Source organism: Cinclus cinclus, chromosome 23 (genome assembly GCF_963662255.1).
Source record: "Cinclus cinclus chromosome 23, bCinCin1.1, whole genome shotgun sequence".
Taxonomy (NCBI): Eukaryota; Metazoa; Chordata; class Aves; order Passeriformes; family Cinclidae; genus Cinclus; species Cinclus cinclus.
This window is the reverse complement of record NC_085068.1, coordinates 2579852-2593472: the sequence shown is the minus strand read 5'-3', so window position 1 is coordinate 2593472 and position 13621 is coordinate 2579852. Positions and strand designations below refer to the sequence as shown.

Genomic DNA, 13621 nt, shown 5'->3' with positions numbered 1-13621 from the left:
GGTTTGGGAGGCTGTGTCAGTGTGTTTTGAGCTACGTAAATTGGAATTTTTCGCCATTTAAATGGGGATTTTTTTCCGTATTTACGTGGGAGGGTTGTTTCTTTATTTAAAAGTTTTGGGGGACTCTTGAAACGCTGAGGGGGTTTCGGGGTTGAGCGTTTTTGGATGACTTTTCGAGCCGCTCCAGATCCTCCCTCCCCGGGCGAAGTCGCGGGGCGGGGCGAACACACGGCGCATGCTCGATCCCCTCCCGCCTTACCCGCGCACGCGCCGCGCGCCAAAGTTGCTGACTCACGCAATGCGCACGCGCCCGTGCCGCGGGCCAATGGGGAGGCGCGACGTTGCGCGGTCGCCTCCCCGCCGGCAGGGGGCGCTGTGCGCTCCGCGGCCCCCCTGGCCCAGCGCAGCCCAAGATGGCGGCGGGCGGCGCGGGGGCCGCGGCCGGGCCCGGCTGGGATGTGGCCGTGCGGCCGCTGCTCTCCGCGTCCTACTCGGCCTTCGACATGAAGGAGCTGCCGCAGTTGCTCGCCTCCGTCATCGAGAGGTGAGGGAGCGCGGGCGGGGGCTGCCGCCTATCGGCGTTGCCCTCTCAGAGGGAGCGCTGGGGGTGCCGCTGAGGGGCGGCTGAGGCGGGGCCCGTCTGGGTGTGAGGGGCTCGGTGCCCGGCAGGGCAGGCGCCGGGGCTGCGGCTGTCCTGGCAAAGCCCCGAGCTCCGTTCTCGGCTCCTCCCGATGTCCTGGGGCCGGAGCTCTCGGAGGTGCCCTCGGGCACCATAACGGGCTGAGGGTGCTCGCCTGGCCGCAGCACCTCCGACAGGCGCCCGCCGAGAGGCTTCGGGACTGTTCTTATGGTTTTGCTTTTGTCCAGGCGTGTCATGGTTTGCCCGGTTGGGCCGTGGGAAATGTTGTCTCGCCGGGCTCTGGGGGGACCAGACTTCCCTCTAAGTCTTTAACACTGCTATGCTTCTCCTATTTTAAGTAGAAATAAAGCAGAACCAAATTAAGTCTTCCTTGTCTTAACCGCACAGGTTGGAGTCACAGCATAAGAGTACCCACCGCAGCTACTTAATTCACCTTATAACTTGCTTTATGATCTAAAACATGAGATGTGAATGCCACAACATCATACTCAGTTACAGAGATATAACCCCGGCCACAATAACTTGTTAGGAAACAGAAAATAAACAGTGCACTGAGGAAGATGATAGAATAAAACCTTGTGGTGTTTCGTTTAATGTAGACTGGCTGAGTGTGCAGTGGATGCTTCAGATTCAGAGTTAATTTGAGGAGTTCTGTGCGTGCACCACAGAACAGTTGTCCCCCCAGGAGCTGCAAACTCGGTGTTGATGGGTTTGGGCAGTTCTTTGGCCAGTCTTTGTTTTAGGGACCATTCCAGTGTCACTTTTCCCTGCACAGCTCTGCTGTCCCTGTGCCTGAAGTTCATTAGTGGAGTGTTTCATCAGAATATCCCAGGAACACTCGAGTGGATCCACTTCAGTTCTGGGAGAGGGAGGTTTCCTCCTTTAGAGGGAATGTTGGTTCTGTTTTCCACTTGAGACAGCAGTTTGTTCCCTTGAAGCAGCACTGCCTAAGGTTGGAGTTGTGTGTCTGATGATCTGGCAGGATTTGGGCTCCTGCAGGATGGTATTTTTGTTTTGTGCCTTGGTGTGATGTGCTAATTGACAGAGGAATAAATACAACTTGTTCATGTTTGGAGTTGTGCTTTTCTGTGCTGAACAAGAATCTATCTTTAGATTTCTCACAGAAAATCTTTCATGTGTTCAAGTTATTTTTAGAAGGCAGTTGTTAAACTCTTGATGGTGCCAGCCAATCCCAAAGTGGCTGGATTTCCCCTTAAATAAACTTGGTGTGATGACAGCGAAATCACCAGTGTTATTATTTTCAAAATAAATCAATAAACTCATTTTTTAACTACTCTAGTATTTAATTTATAAGTTTAGGCCTCATCACGTTACTGGTATTCCTCTGTTGGCAGGTTTCTTCAAGAATTGACAGAAATTAGAGCCTTATTTGACATAAATGGTGGAAATGCTGACTTGGAAAAGTGCAGCTGGAGAGGAACTCTGTCTGTGAAGTCACTCCAGGCTGGTTTTTGGGGAAGGGGTTTCCACAGGGGGGAGCTGCACCTGTGGCAGTGCCTTCCCAAGGAGGAGGCTGCTTTGTGCCCACTGCCCTAAGGACAGTGTGTGTTCAGGGCTGGTCAGGACTGGGGAGCAGAGCCCGGGCAGGGCCTGGGATTTGGTACTGGTTAACATTGATAAGTGCCAGAGCCTTCTCCTCAGCCTGAACAAAGAGCTGCCCTGGGAAGCAAAACCCCTCTAAGCAATAAACCACAGTACAGAGGCTGAAAAGTCATTATTAAATCTCACTGTATACTCAGAATAACACTCTGGCACATCCCAGATTGAGCTGTTATCTTATGTCAGTGGTTATTTGCAAGGATTGATGATTACTTGACTGCTGCCTTCCACTTTGTGTCATAACATTCACAGTGTGTTTTAGTAAAACTCAAACCTCCCATTACCCAATCCCTATCTCGTGCTGGATTCTGCACCTTTGTGTTCCTTGTGCCCTGTGGGCACTGTGTGGTGTACAGCTTGACCTCTGCAGTAATTTAGGAGCTGTCAGCCTCTCCTGTACTCTGTTATTCCCAAATTGTCCTAATTTGTTCTCTGAACAATACTTAACGTATGTCTACTGCTGCTGGCTTGGAGTTGGGCCTGAGAGGTAGGTGAGCAAAATTTATGTCTGAAGAGGAGAGCAGAGACTGCTTTGCATGTTCAGGCTCTGGGCTTGTTCCTCACCAGAGCAGTTCTGGCAGGAGAGAGGGTGAGGCAAGGCCTGAGGTGTTGGAACTCAGTTGTGTGATGCTGTTGAATATCTTCCAGTAAAGCCTCTCTCTTAATTTTCTATTTTTCTATTTCTATTTCAGCTTTTTAAGCAGACTAAATAAGACCTCAAACCTAGGAAAAAAAATTACAAAGCTGACAAGTATTTCTTTCTGCTCTTTTTTGTGGAGAAATGGTTCTTTTCCAGAGTTGTTTCTCTTTCAGCTGCACCTCCTGTTAGAGCTGGAAACAATGGCTTAGTGTGGAAAAAGGGAAGGTAACTGGGCATAAACTGGGCTTTTTTGAGGTCAGCAGGGAATGGTGAAATTGTGTTTGGAGCTGGGTACAGCCTGTGCCATGGGCTGCTGCCCTCCAGGAATGACCTCTGTCCCAGACCTGGGGAAGCCTGGCTGGGTTTAGAGAGACAAAGTGAAGCCGAGCCTAATGATTTGTTCTTCCAGCTTGCTCCTTCACATCACTCCATGAAAATGTGAAACAAAGTAAATGGTCATTTATGAGGCAGATATGCACATCCTTTAGTCTTGCCACAAGAAAAAAAAGAGGTAGAAGTAGGTGTGGAGGCAGAGGAGTTGGTGTTCTCCGTGTCTGTGCAGGTGGGATGGGGTGGGACACCTTTAAGGTGTCAACTCTGCCATGAAAGGCTGATCTCTGAGGCCAGAGAGTGTAGCTGAGAAGCCTCAGGGACTCTTCCTTACCTGCCCAGATCCCTCCCCAGCTGGTTGCAGGTGCTGTGCCCCTGTCTGCTGTGGTTCTGCAGTTGCCTGGTTTGATCTCTCTGATTTGCCGACTTGCACAAGCTCGTTGCCTCGGTGCTGTGATGGGAAGGGAATGCCTGTGTTCCAGGCCTGGCAAATCCTGCCAGCGTTAGCAGAACACACAGTCCAGGCTCTGGGCAGCTGAGTTTGGAACAGCTTAAAGGTTAATGAGCCTCTGGCAGGGACTGTGGCTGGTAGAGCTTGACCTGTTGATGCTGTGGAGGAGAAACTCTGGCAGCACAATATTTCCTTACATTTCCTGTGTGGGCAGCGATGCTGGTCTTGTGATCCAGCTGCTGCCGGAGGACTCAGTCCTGGGACACGAGGGTTGTGTTCCCAGAGCTGTCACCTTGCCTTGCCCCTATCACTGGACACACTGGGGTTTTGGGTGGTGCTGTGGCTGTGCTGGGTCTGGCTGACCTCTGTCCCCTTCTCCATTGCAGTGAGTCTGAGATCCTGCACCATGACAAGCAGTACGAGCCTTTTTACTCCTCCTTTGTTGCACTTTCCACACACTACATCACTACTGTGTGTGGTCTCAGTAAGTGTTCCTTTGCTTCTCTTGCTCCTGTGTAATGACTGGATGCAGTAAAAATAAATCAGAACTGTTGATTTTTGTATTTGTTTTTTTTGCCTTCTTGCTGAATCAGACTTTAGGGCCAGCATTGCTGGCTTTTGTACCACAAAGTCAGCTCTGATGGAAAGGGAAGCTTGTTGATGGGAGTATTTGGCCACCAACTACTGGACAGCATTGCCTTTTTATCTGCTTATTCATTGACCTGATTTAATTTTTGAGGTGTTTCAATCAAGCGTTTAAATCAGTGTTCAGGATTTTTAGATTATCCTTCGGCAGTTAGAACACTGCTGTCCCTGGAAATGTCCAGGGCTGAGTTGGATGGGGCTTGGAGCAACCTGATCTAGTGGAACGTGTCCCTGGCCATGGCAGGGGGTGGGCCTGAATGGGATTTAAGGTCCCTTCCAACACAAACCATTCAGGGCTTCTGTAGTTACGTTACTGTGTTGGAGTTAATGATCAAAACATTGTGACTCAAAATATTTTCTGTTATTTTGGCTGACAATTCAGCAGTTTCAACAAAAAAATGGGCTTTGTGAACTTGTTTCATATTCTTCAGAGCTTCTGTCAGCATTAAATAATGTTGCTGGGGAAACTGCTTTATCTCTCTGAATTCCCGTGTCTGGCAGAAGGAATTATCCTCACTTTGCTGACATTTCTTGGGTTACATTGTAATGAGACTGAGTTTATACTGCATTTGTGTTAGGTAGGAGAGATTGAGTTTGTACCTACACTGCAGAGCATCCTGCTTTATTGACAGCATTGGAAGCTTATTACACTGGGCTGTTTTAAAGCGTACTCTGAGTACAAGGATCTGCTTTTTTCAGTACCCAGAAACCAGTTGCAGTCAGTGGCAGCTGCGTGTAAAGTCCTGATTGAATTCTCCCTGCTGCGGCTCGAAAACCCAGATGAAGCATGTGCTGTTTCACAGGTGAGCACAGGTTTGGACCTCCTGGGCCAGCCTCAGTGTAAGAGTGGGCTTTGGGCTCTAATTCTGAAATATCTGCTCTAATGCTGAACACATAAAGCAAAATTAATGAAGCCTTTAAAATATTTAGGTAGACTCAGATTTCTGCTGAATCTTCCCTCTGCATTCTATACTCAGAATCAAAGGTTGCTCACAACTCAAAATAAAGGTGACCTGAGGCCTTGGTTAATTCAGTTTCAGTTTCCTAAACTCTGGTTTGGTTTTGTCCAACCACCTGGATCCCAGCTATCTGTTGAGTTTTAAAGATGTTTTCTTGCCTACTTGTATTTCTGTCTTAAGGGAGCGCTTAAATATATTGGAAAGAGAGAAAGGCTGTGAGGAGTGTTCCTGTAATGTAGTGTGTCACAGCAGAGAGACCTTTTCCAGGTTTACCATAGGAAGCACAGGCAGTGTCAGTGACCTGGATTACCTGCAGTCAGGGATGTGTTTCCATCCTCAGGGGAGATCAGAGTGCCTCAGAGCTGTTGCAGTGGCCTCACCAGCTGAAGTTGCATTACTCTTAATCCATCTGCTTAGAGTAAATGATATGGAGGTGGGATTGGAATCAAGAGAGTTGCAATGGTACTTGATGTCTCTGTTTTCTGTAGAAACACCTCATTCTGCTGATCAAGGGGCTGTGCACAGGCTGCAGCCGCCTGGACCGGACAGAAATCATCACCTTTACAGCGATGATGAAATCAGCCAAGCTGCCTCAGACTGTCAAAACCCTCTCTGATGGTAGGGAGGGGGCTTCAGCTCTGCGTGTTTCACTGCAGTACTGCAGTTAGGCACAGAAACTGTGAGGTTTGCTGTCTGAAATGGGGGTTTGGTGTTTTCCCTGCAGTTGAGGACCAGAAGGAATTGGCCTCCCCAGTGAGCCCAGAGCTGAGACAGAAGGAAGTGCAGATGAACTTCCTCAACCAATTGACATCAGTCTTTAACCCCAGAGTCTCGTCATCACCATCAATCACAACAGAGACACAGGTACAAAACCTCCAGAACAGAAACAGTCTTGAGTTTCAGCTTCCCTGTGCAGGGAAGGACAGAGGGCTTTAAGTGGTACTTCTTGATACAAGTGTAAAGAGTACATAAGTGCATAAATCCTGCTTGCATGGGATGAATGGCAAACAAGCAAATACTGTTTGTGCTGTATTGACAATACTGGATTTGTTTCCTCATGGAATGCAACATTCACTAACATCCATGGCTGTTTAGAGTTGTGCTGCTGATACACCTTGTTTCTGTATAGAGGCTTAAAGAAATACTGTGTGTTTTTAGTGCATCCCTAACATATTTAGTATGTGCTTGCTTTAGGTGGAAGGAGAGAGTGAAGATCAAGCTGCCACAGATCAAACCTCTGCAACAAAGACCAAGAGCATATTCATTGCTCAGAATGTGGCCAGCCTGCAAGAACTTGGTGAGAATCAGCTTCCTAGCTTGGGGGCCAAAAAAGTACTGGAAAAATATCTCTCCATTGTTACCTCTCACAACTCTGAGTGGGAAGAAACTCTCTGACCTAAAGGGTTCCCTGAATTGTGTGGTGATTGCCGAGGGAGGTTATGGCTGGAATGAAGTTTTCATTGCAGAGATGAGTCCTTGTATTTGTGTTTGGAGGGGTAAAATAGGTGGACAGTATGAAATATTTTATGGGATGGATTGTTGAGTAGGTGTGGATTAGAATCACAGGATTGTTAGGACTTGAAGAGACCGCTGGGACCCTCAGGTCCCACCAGCTGCACCTGGTGTGCCCTGTAACGTGGACACAGAGCTTTGTGACACCCCTTACCAGTGTGGGCCACAAACTTCAGCAGCTGGTGTTGTCAAGAACTCTTTATCCCATTGCCTCATCTCTGATGGCATTTTCTCACCACCAAGAGCAATTAAGTCAATTACTGAGGACCGTTAGGGCTGAAGCAGTGACACAGCCCTGCTGCTGTGCTTGGCAGGTGGCTCTGAGAAGCTGCTGCGCGTGTGCCTGAACCTGCCGTACTTCCTGCGCTACATCAACCGCTTCCAGGACGCCGTGTCCGCCAACTCCTTCTTCATCATGCCGGCCACGGTGGCCGACGCCACGGCCGTGCGCAACGGGTCAGTGCCACCCCTGCCTGGGGCATCTCCGTGCGCCTGGGGGAGGGCGCTGTGCTGGCAGGACAGTGCTCTCTGGCTTGTGCTCACCGTGTGTGCTGACTGCAGGTTCCACTCGCTGGTGATCGATGTCACCATGGCTCTGGATACTCTGTCCCTGCCCGTGCTGGAGCCCCTGACACCCACACGTCTCCAGGACGTGACTGTTCTTGCTCTCAGCTGTCTCTATGCAGGTGAGTGGATCTGTGTAGGAATTAAGTCGAGATGGGCGTGACTGGCACCAACACCAGTCTTATTTTAAAACTTTACATGCCTTCTCATAGGCAGCTTCACACAACACTGACTCCTCTCTGCAAGTTTCCTTCATCCTTCTACATGACTGGCTAAACCAAACCTGTCCTTTACCTGGCTGCCTAACCCTGGGTGTCCCTCACACAACATTTTACCTGGTCTGTCCCTTGCACGACCACACGTCCCTGCCTCTTCACAGCACAGCCAGCAGACTCTCAAACTCTAACTCCATCTACAGCTGTGACTAGTGCAGCTAACCCACTGTTTTACAACACCCAGACTCATTGGGCAGGCACAGATGTTTCCACCGCTCAGTAGTCAGTACAGCTGTAATTCATCAGGAGAGATTGCCTTCTGGGCTATCCTGCACTATCCTTTCAACCTATCTTCCCACAGATCTCCTGGAGTTTTTTTGAGCTTTTGGCTGTGCTTTGTTACTTGGGTGTTGGAGGTTCAGCTGACAAGTAGCCTTTATTTCTCTTGAATTTGAAGCTCTGCAGCACAGTGTATTGATTGTGTTAATATTGGAGTTGTTACTGATATGTTCTGCCACTGCTCCTGTCAGGATCTAAAAAAAAAGACTTGAGTGACTCAGCATTTTCTTAACAGACTGTAATTTCTGCTCTTTCTTTTTATATTCAGAGCATAATATATTTTTACTTTAGGCTTCAGCTGTATTTGTTAAGCCTTTGTTAACAAGCCCCAAAACAGCCATGTTTCCCAGGGGTGGTTTAAGTACATCCTTAATGTTCAGTTGGTATGGGGGAGACTTTAAGGAGATGTGGCACTGAGGTCTGAAGATTGTCTTAAAAATGGTATTGAATTGCATGGTAAAACATTACCTCCTTTAACTGCTCCCATTTGTTTCTGGAGGGTAAAACTTCACTCTTTTGAGGGTACTAAAGATTTTTGTAGTGTTTCGCTGTAATACTGAGCATTCCCTGCTCCATCAAGTTGTGGATACATTAGATACCACTTGACTTAATGGGCTAAATAGAAATATTTTGTCCCAAGACTGGCTCTTCCTAAGAATGTCCCCTGCATTTGTTTTCCCTGAGGTGTGAGTGTGGCCACCTGCATGGCCATCCTGCACGTGGGCAGCACCCAACAGGTACGAACCGGGTCAACGAGCTCCAAAGAAGAAGATTATGAAAACGATGCTGCTACTATTGTACAGAAATGTGTAAGTAAACTACAGACTATTCATTGTTTTCCTCCTCAGCAAGCGAAGAGCACAGAATTTGTGTTTATTTGCATTGCAATACACAGCTATGATTTTGGGACAGTGTCATTGCTGGTAAAGGAGTTAAAGGTGTGGTTAATTGTGGAGGGTAAAATACAATTGCATTTGGAGTTTTTATTTTTGTTGCTGTCTGGTGGGGTGCCTTACCATGGTTTGCCTTTATTTGCAGCTTGAAATCTATGAAATGATTGGACAAGCCATCAGCAATTCACGCCGTGCGGGGGGGGAGGTAAGATTTCCATCTAGGGAGGCTTTTTCACCCTTTTTGTGCTGGTGTATTTTGGCATTCGGATTGATGGTGTTTTGTCTTTTTGGTGCTTTTTTCTCCCCCCTTCCCCGTGACTTCTGGCACGATAGCATTATCAGAACTTCCAGCTGCTCGGGGCTTGGTGTTTGCTGAACAGCCTCTTCCTCATCTTGAACCTCAGCCCCACGGCCTTGGCTGATAAGGGGAAGGAGAAGGATCCCTTGGCTGCTCTTCGTGTCAGAGACATCATTGCTCGCACTAAGGAGGGCGTGGGGTCTCCCAAACTGGGACCTGGGAAAGGGTATGTGACACTCCTGCAGGAAGCAGGTGTCTTACCAGCCTGGGCAAGCAGCTGCTGCAAGGTCTTGTTGGTCTCGTGAAATTTTATTTGCAATTCAAGTCCTGAGTCTTGGAAATAGGAAAAGTCCATGTCCCCAGTTTAGCAAAGCAGTCACTTTATTTAATACTTATTTATTATTATCCCCTTGAAATTACATTCTGTCCTTTCTGTTTCTGCAGGCATCAAGGTTTTGGGGTGCTGTCAGTGGTGCTGGCAAATCATGCCATCAAACTGCTGTCATCTCTTTTCCAAGATCTGCAAGTGGAAGCATTGCACAAGGTATGCAGGTAGCACAGACATTGTCCTGAGACGTTCTGCCTTCTCCACTGATGACACTTGGAATTCTCCTACCAATTTCTCTTTATTTCAATTCAATTTGGAATTCTGTCCTCCAGGGCTGGGAGAGCGACGGCCCTCCAGCAGTGCTGGATGTCATGGCTCAGAGCACATCCATCCAGAGAATCCAGCGCCTCATAGACTCTGTGCCACTGACTAATCTGCTGCTGACTCTGCTCTCCACTTCCTACAGAAAGGTAGGAACGGGCACAGAGCTAGAGAACTTCTGGAGCTGAGCCACTCCAGATTGCTATCACTTAATGAACTGGCACTGTGCTGAGAATATACAATTCTTCTCTCAAAAGTCATCTTTTTCCTATTTTCAGAGATGTAAATTTGATAAACTTCTGCTAATGGAAGTGCACTTTTTTTGTAAATTCGGTGGTATTTGTGATTTTAGTGGGAAAATGAAATGGCTGTGTTGTTAACTTTTGCATTAAAACTGTTACTTCAAGTGTTGTTTATAAGCTCTGCGTAGATTGTTTTTTTTTTTTCAACCATTCTTTGTAATTGTTAGTACAACTTAAGCTTTGAAAAACTGTTAAGAAGCCAGTTGGGACAAATTTGCTGGAAGAAAAAAGGCGTGAGGAAGTTACTCTTATTTTCACATTATCATCTTTCATAATCCTAGAGTTTTCCTGGTTCTGCTGTTGTTTAGGCCTGTGTCCTGCAGCGCCAGAGGAAAGGCTCCATGAGCAGTGATGCCAGTGCCTCCACTGACTCCAACACTTACTACGAGGATGACTTTAGCAGCACTGAGGAGGACAGCAGCCAAGGTAATAGCATTTGCAGCAGCTCAGGATTTGGCACTGCTTTTCACATTTCATGGAAACCTGGCTACTTGTGCTGTTGCCTTCTCTGATTATGACTTGTAACACTGAAAATACAGAGCAGTTTGTAAGGTCTGTGTGGCAGAAGTAGTGCTGACTGCACTCTTTTGTGTGAACTGAAGCCTGAGTAGCTGGGATTTGACAGTATTTGCTTAAGAGAGGAGTGGAAGTGATTTCTTTGTAAATTCCTGCTCGACTGCTGGACCTTTGCGAAAGGGCTTTGCCTTATGATTTGGACAGAAGAAAGGAAGATAGCAGACACCCTGAGGCTGCTCACTGAAATTCTGCTTTAGGTCTTTCTCAGGCTGGGTAGTTTTGTGAAGTATTTGCTTATAACACTGTGGGTTTGTTGTTCTTGCCCTGTGTGCTAGATGATGACAGTGAACCAATCCTGGGGCAATGGTTTGAAGAGACAATATCTCCCAGCAAAGAGAAAGTGGCTCCACCGCCACCCCCTCCACCCCCTCCTTTGGAGAGCTCACCAAGGGTGAAGAGCCCCAACAAGCAGAGTGCTGGGGAGAACGGGAACATCCTGGCCAGCCGCAAGGACCCTGAGCTGGTACGGCCGGAGCTGGGGGGCTCAGGGCAGGCACTGCTGGGCTGTGGCACTGTGCTCCTGCCGGGGACAGCTGGGCTGCCTCAGGGCAGCCTCCATGGGAAATGGCAGCTGGTTCTGGTGCACTGCTCAGGGGAATCAGAGTGTCCTTGCTGTGGAGAAGGATGTTTTCTCTCCTCTCCTGTTAGATGGAGTGTCTCAGGATTTATTGCTGCCAGGGAAGCAGAGGCTGGAGATTGTATCTGTTTAGGTTGCAGAGGGAGAGGGAAAATGGGGGCATAGCTGCAAGAGACATGACTTGCTGATAGAATGCTTTTAGCTCCGACTCCTTCGGGTAAAGACAAAAATAAATACTGCAGGAGAGAAGTTGGAGGCCTCCAACCTTCTCAGAGAGTTCTGGAATCTGTCCTGGTCCAGCCCACAGTGCAGGGGTCTGGATTGCCATGAGTGCACCTTTCTTCCACTTCAGGCGGGGAAGTTTAAGGGGCTCGATTTATTTTTCTGGTGGCTTAGCTTTTGTTTAATGTTGTCCCTCTGCTTTTGTTGCTTTTATAGTTTGTTTCTCTTTTCTTTTCAGTTTTTGAGCCTAGCTTCAAACATTTTGAACTTTATCACTTCTTCTATGCTGAACTCCAGGAATAACTTCATCCGCAACTACCTGAGCGTGTCCCTGTCGGAGCAGCACATGGCCACGCTGGCAAGCATCATCAAGGAGGTGGACAAGGATGGCCTGAAGGGTGAGCAAGCAAACCTCTGTAGAGCTGTACAGCTCACAGGTGTCTCTTGTTTTTAGCTTCTTGTCAAAGTTTTTAATACTGGAGAGCAAAGGTAGTAAGTGGCTTTTGATCCCTGTCTTACAGGCACATCAGATGAGGAGTTTGCTGCTGCTCTGTATCACTTCAACCATTCCTTAGTGACCTCAGATCTTCAGTCCCCCGCCCTGCAGGTGAGCTAGAATTGAATCCATAAATAAAATGAAGAAATGCTGGTGTCTGTGTATTCCTCTGTGTGGGTTCTCCACACCTTGAGTAATGTTTTGGTTGTTCCATTTGGCCCTGAGTATATCCTGCAAAAAGAGGATGCAATATTTTGAGTTCTGTGTTTTGAATGACTCTTGCAATCATCTAGCACAAAACATCCTGCACAGTGTAAACTTACCATCTAGAGTTCAGACTAATCCACTGGACTTTGAAGGGGGTGAAGGCTGAGAAGGAAATGAGTGTGTGTATTTTGTCTTGGAGAATTGCCTCTATCCATAAGTTTATCAAGGGACATTCCTACAGGTTTGCTCTGCTGTCAGGACTGATGCCAAAAGGCCTTGGAATTTCTCAGGAGAGAATCATAGTAGTCCTAACTTTGTAGTCTCTAGGTTTCTTTGCTGGGTCATGGGCTAACCTAACTTAACCGTGTCATGGAGGTTATGAACCTGCTTCACTCATCCCTGAATTCAACCTCTATACTTTGTGGACTGTTTTCTTCTGTATTTAAAACACTCTGTTGTTTGCTAATTTTTAAAAGCAGTTAGACTTTTCATCAATCTGCCTTTTTACTACATTTGAAAAGAAGCAAATATTGGTGTGATCAGTCAAAGAGTTCTTCTTGCAGATTCACAGATACTGAACACAGCAGCATAGTCTGTCCTGCTCTGATACTGCAGTGAATGAGAAAAGCTCATTAATACCATTTTTTCTGCATTGGTCTTGAGACTTTGTTGTGTTTAGGTGGCAGAGTGACAGCATTGAGTGTGTCATTGAGTGTGAGCTCTGCCCTGTATCTGAGACAGGAGAGGTATTGCTGTGTGAGCAGAGCTGAGAGCCCTGCTGTTTGTTGTCATCTGTATGCTCAGATCATACTTCTAATAAATTAAAGCATCAGACAGGACTTCCCTCTTTCCAACAAGCCCCTGTTTTGTTCCAGAGCACACTTCTCCAGCAGCTGGGAGTTGCCCCTTTTTCTGAAGGTCCGTGGCCTCTCTACATCCACCCTCAAAGTTTGTCGGTACTGTCCCGACTCCTCCTGATTTGGCAGCATAAAGCCACTGCCCAGGGAGATCCTGATGTTCCAGAATGCCTTAAAGTCTGGGAGAGGTGAGATCATTTTATGTTAAGCTGTAAATCAGTCATCTCTTACCTCTCATTTCCTGTCAAGTGAAAATTCTCTGGCCCCAGCGTTTCAAGTGTGTGTGTTCCCTGATGTGGGAGAAGCAGAGGGTCAGTCTGCTGTGCTGGGGAATCCTCAACCCAGAGCCCAGGAAATGAGACCTGCAGTGAGGAGTTAGGGGGGAGGAGGCTGAATTGCAGCAAGGCTGGCTGAAAAAAGGGAAGGAGAATCTCTTCATTTTCAGCAGGTTTCTGGTAGGTCCTGTTAGGGTGGTGCTGACATTGTTTCTCTCTGCCATTAGCTGGTTTTCCCCAATTGGGTTTGGGTGGTTTAAAGCTCAATGGATAGCCTTTCCCAGGGAACAGGTTTGAATCACCCCTTCTCCAATTGAATGACTGTTGCTGTTTCCCAGTAAATATATTTGACAC

At 47.5% G+C, this 13621-nt stretch overlaps 1 protein-coding gene across 1 annotated transcript in view; it reads left to right on the top strand.

The window, feature by feature from the left end:
* The first annotated feature begins 413 nt into the window (after window positions 1-413).
* UBR4 (ubiquitin protein ligase E3 component n-recognin 4) overlaps window positions 414-13621 on the top strand; it is an 80058-nt gene continuing 66850 nt past the window's right edge. The window contains exons 1-18 of the mRNA XM_062507489.1: window positions 414-544; window positions 4068-4165; window positions 5026-5129; window positions 5774-5903; window positions 6010-6149; window positions 6480-6582; window positions 7112-7253; window positions 7359-7483; window positions 8600-8724; window positions 8954-9013; window positions 9142-9332; window positions 9551-9650; window positions 9767-9904; window positions 10366-10483; window positions 10909-11096; window positions 11671-11830; window positions 11954-12039; window positions 13011-13180. Of these exons, the coding sequence (XP_062363473.1) occupies window positions 414-544; window positions 4068-4165; window positions 5026-5129; window positions 5774-5903; window positions 6010-6149; window positions 6480-6582; window positions 7112-7253; window positions 7359-7483; window positions 8600-8724; window positions 8954-9013; window positions 9142-9332; window positions 9551-9650; window positions 9767-9904; window positions 10366-10483; window positions 10909-11096; window positions 11671-11830; window positions 11954-12039; window positions 13011-13180 (2309 nt within the window). The remainder of the gene's footprint in view (window positions 545-4067; window positions 4166-5025; window positions 5130-5773; window positions 5904-6009; window positions 6150-6479; window positions 6583-7111; window positions 7254-7358; window positions 7484-8599; window positions 8725-8953; window positions 9014-9141; window positions 9333-9550; window positions 9651-9766; window positions 9905-10365; window positions 10484-10908; window positions 11097-11670; window positions 11831-11953; window positions 12040-13010; window positions 13181-13621) is intronic.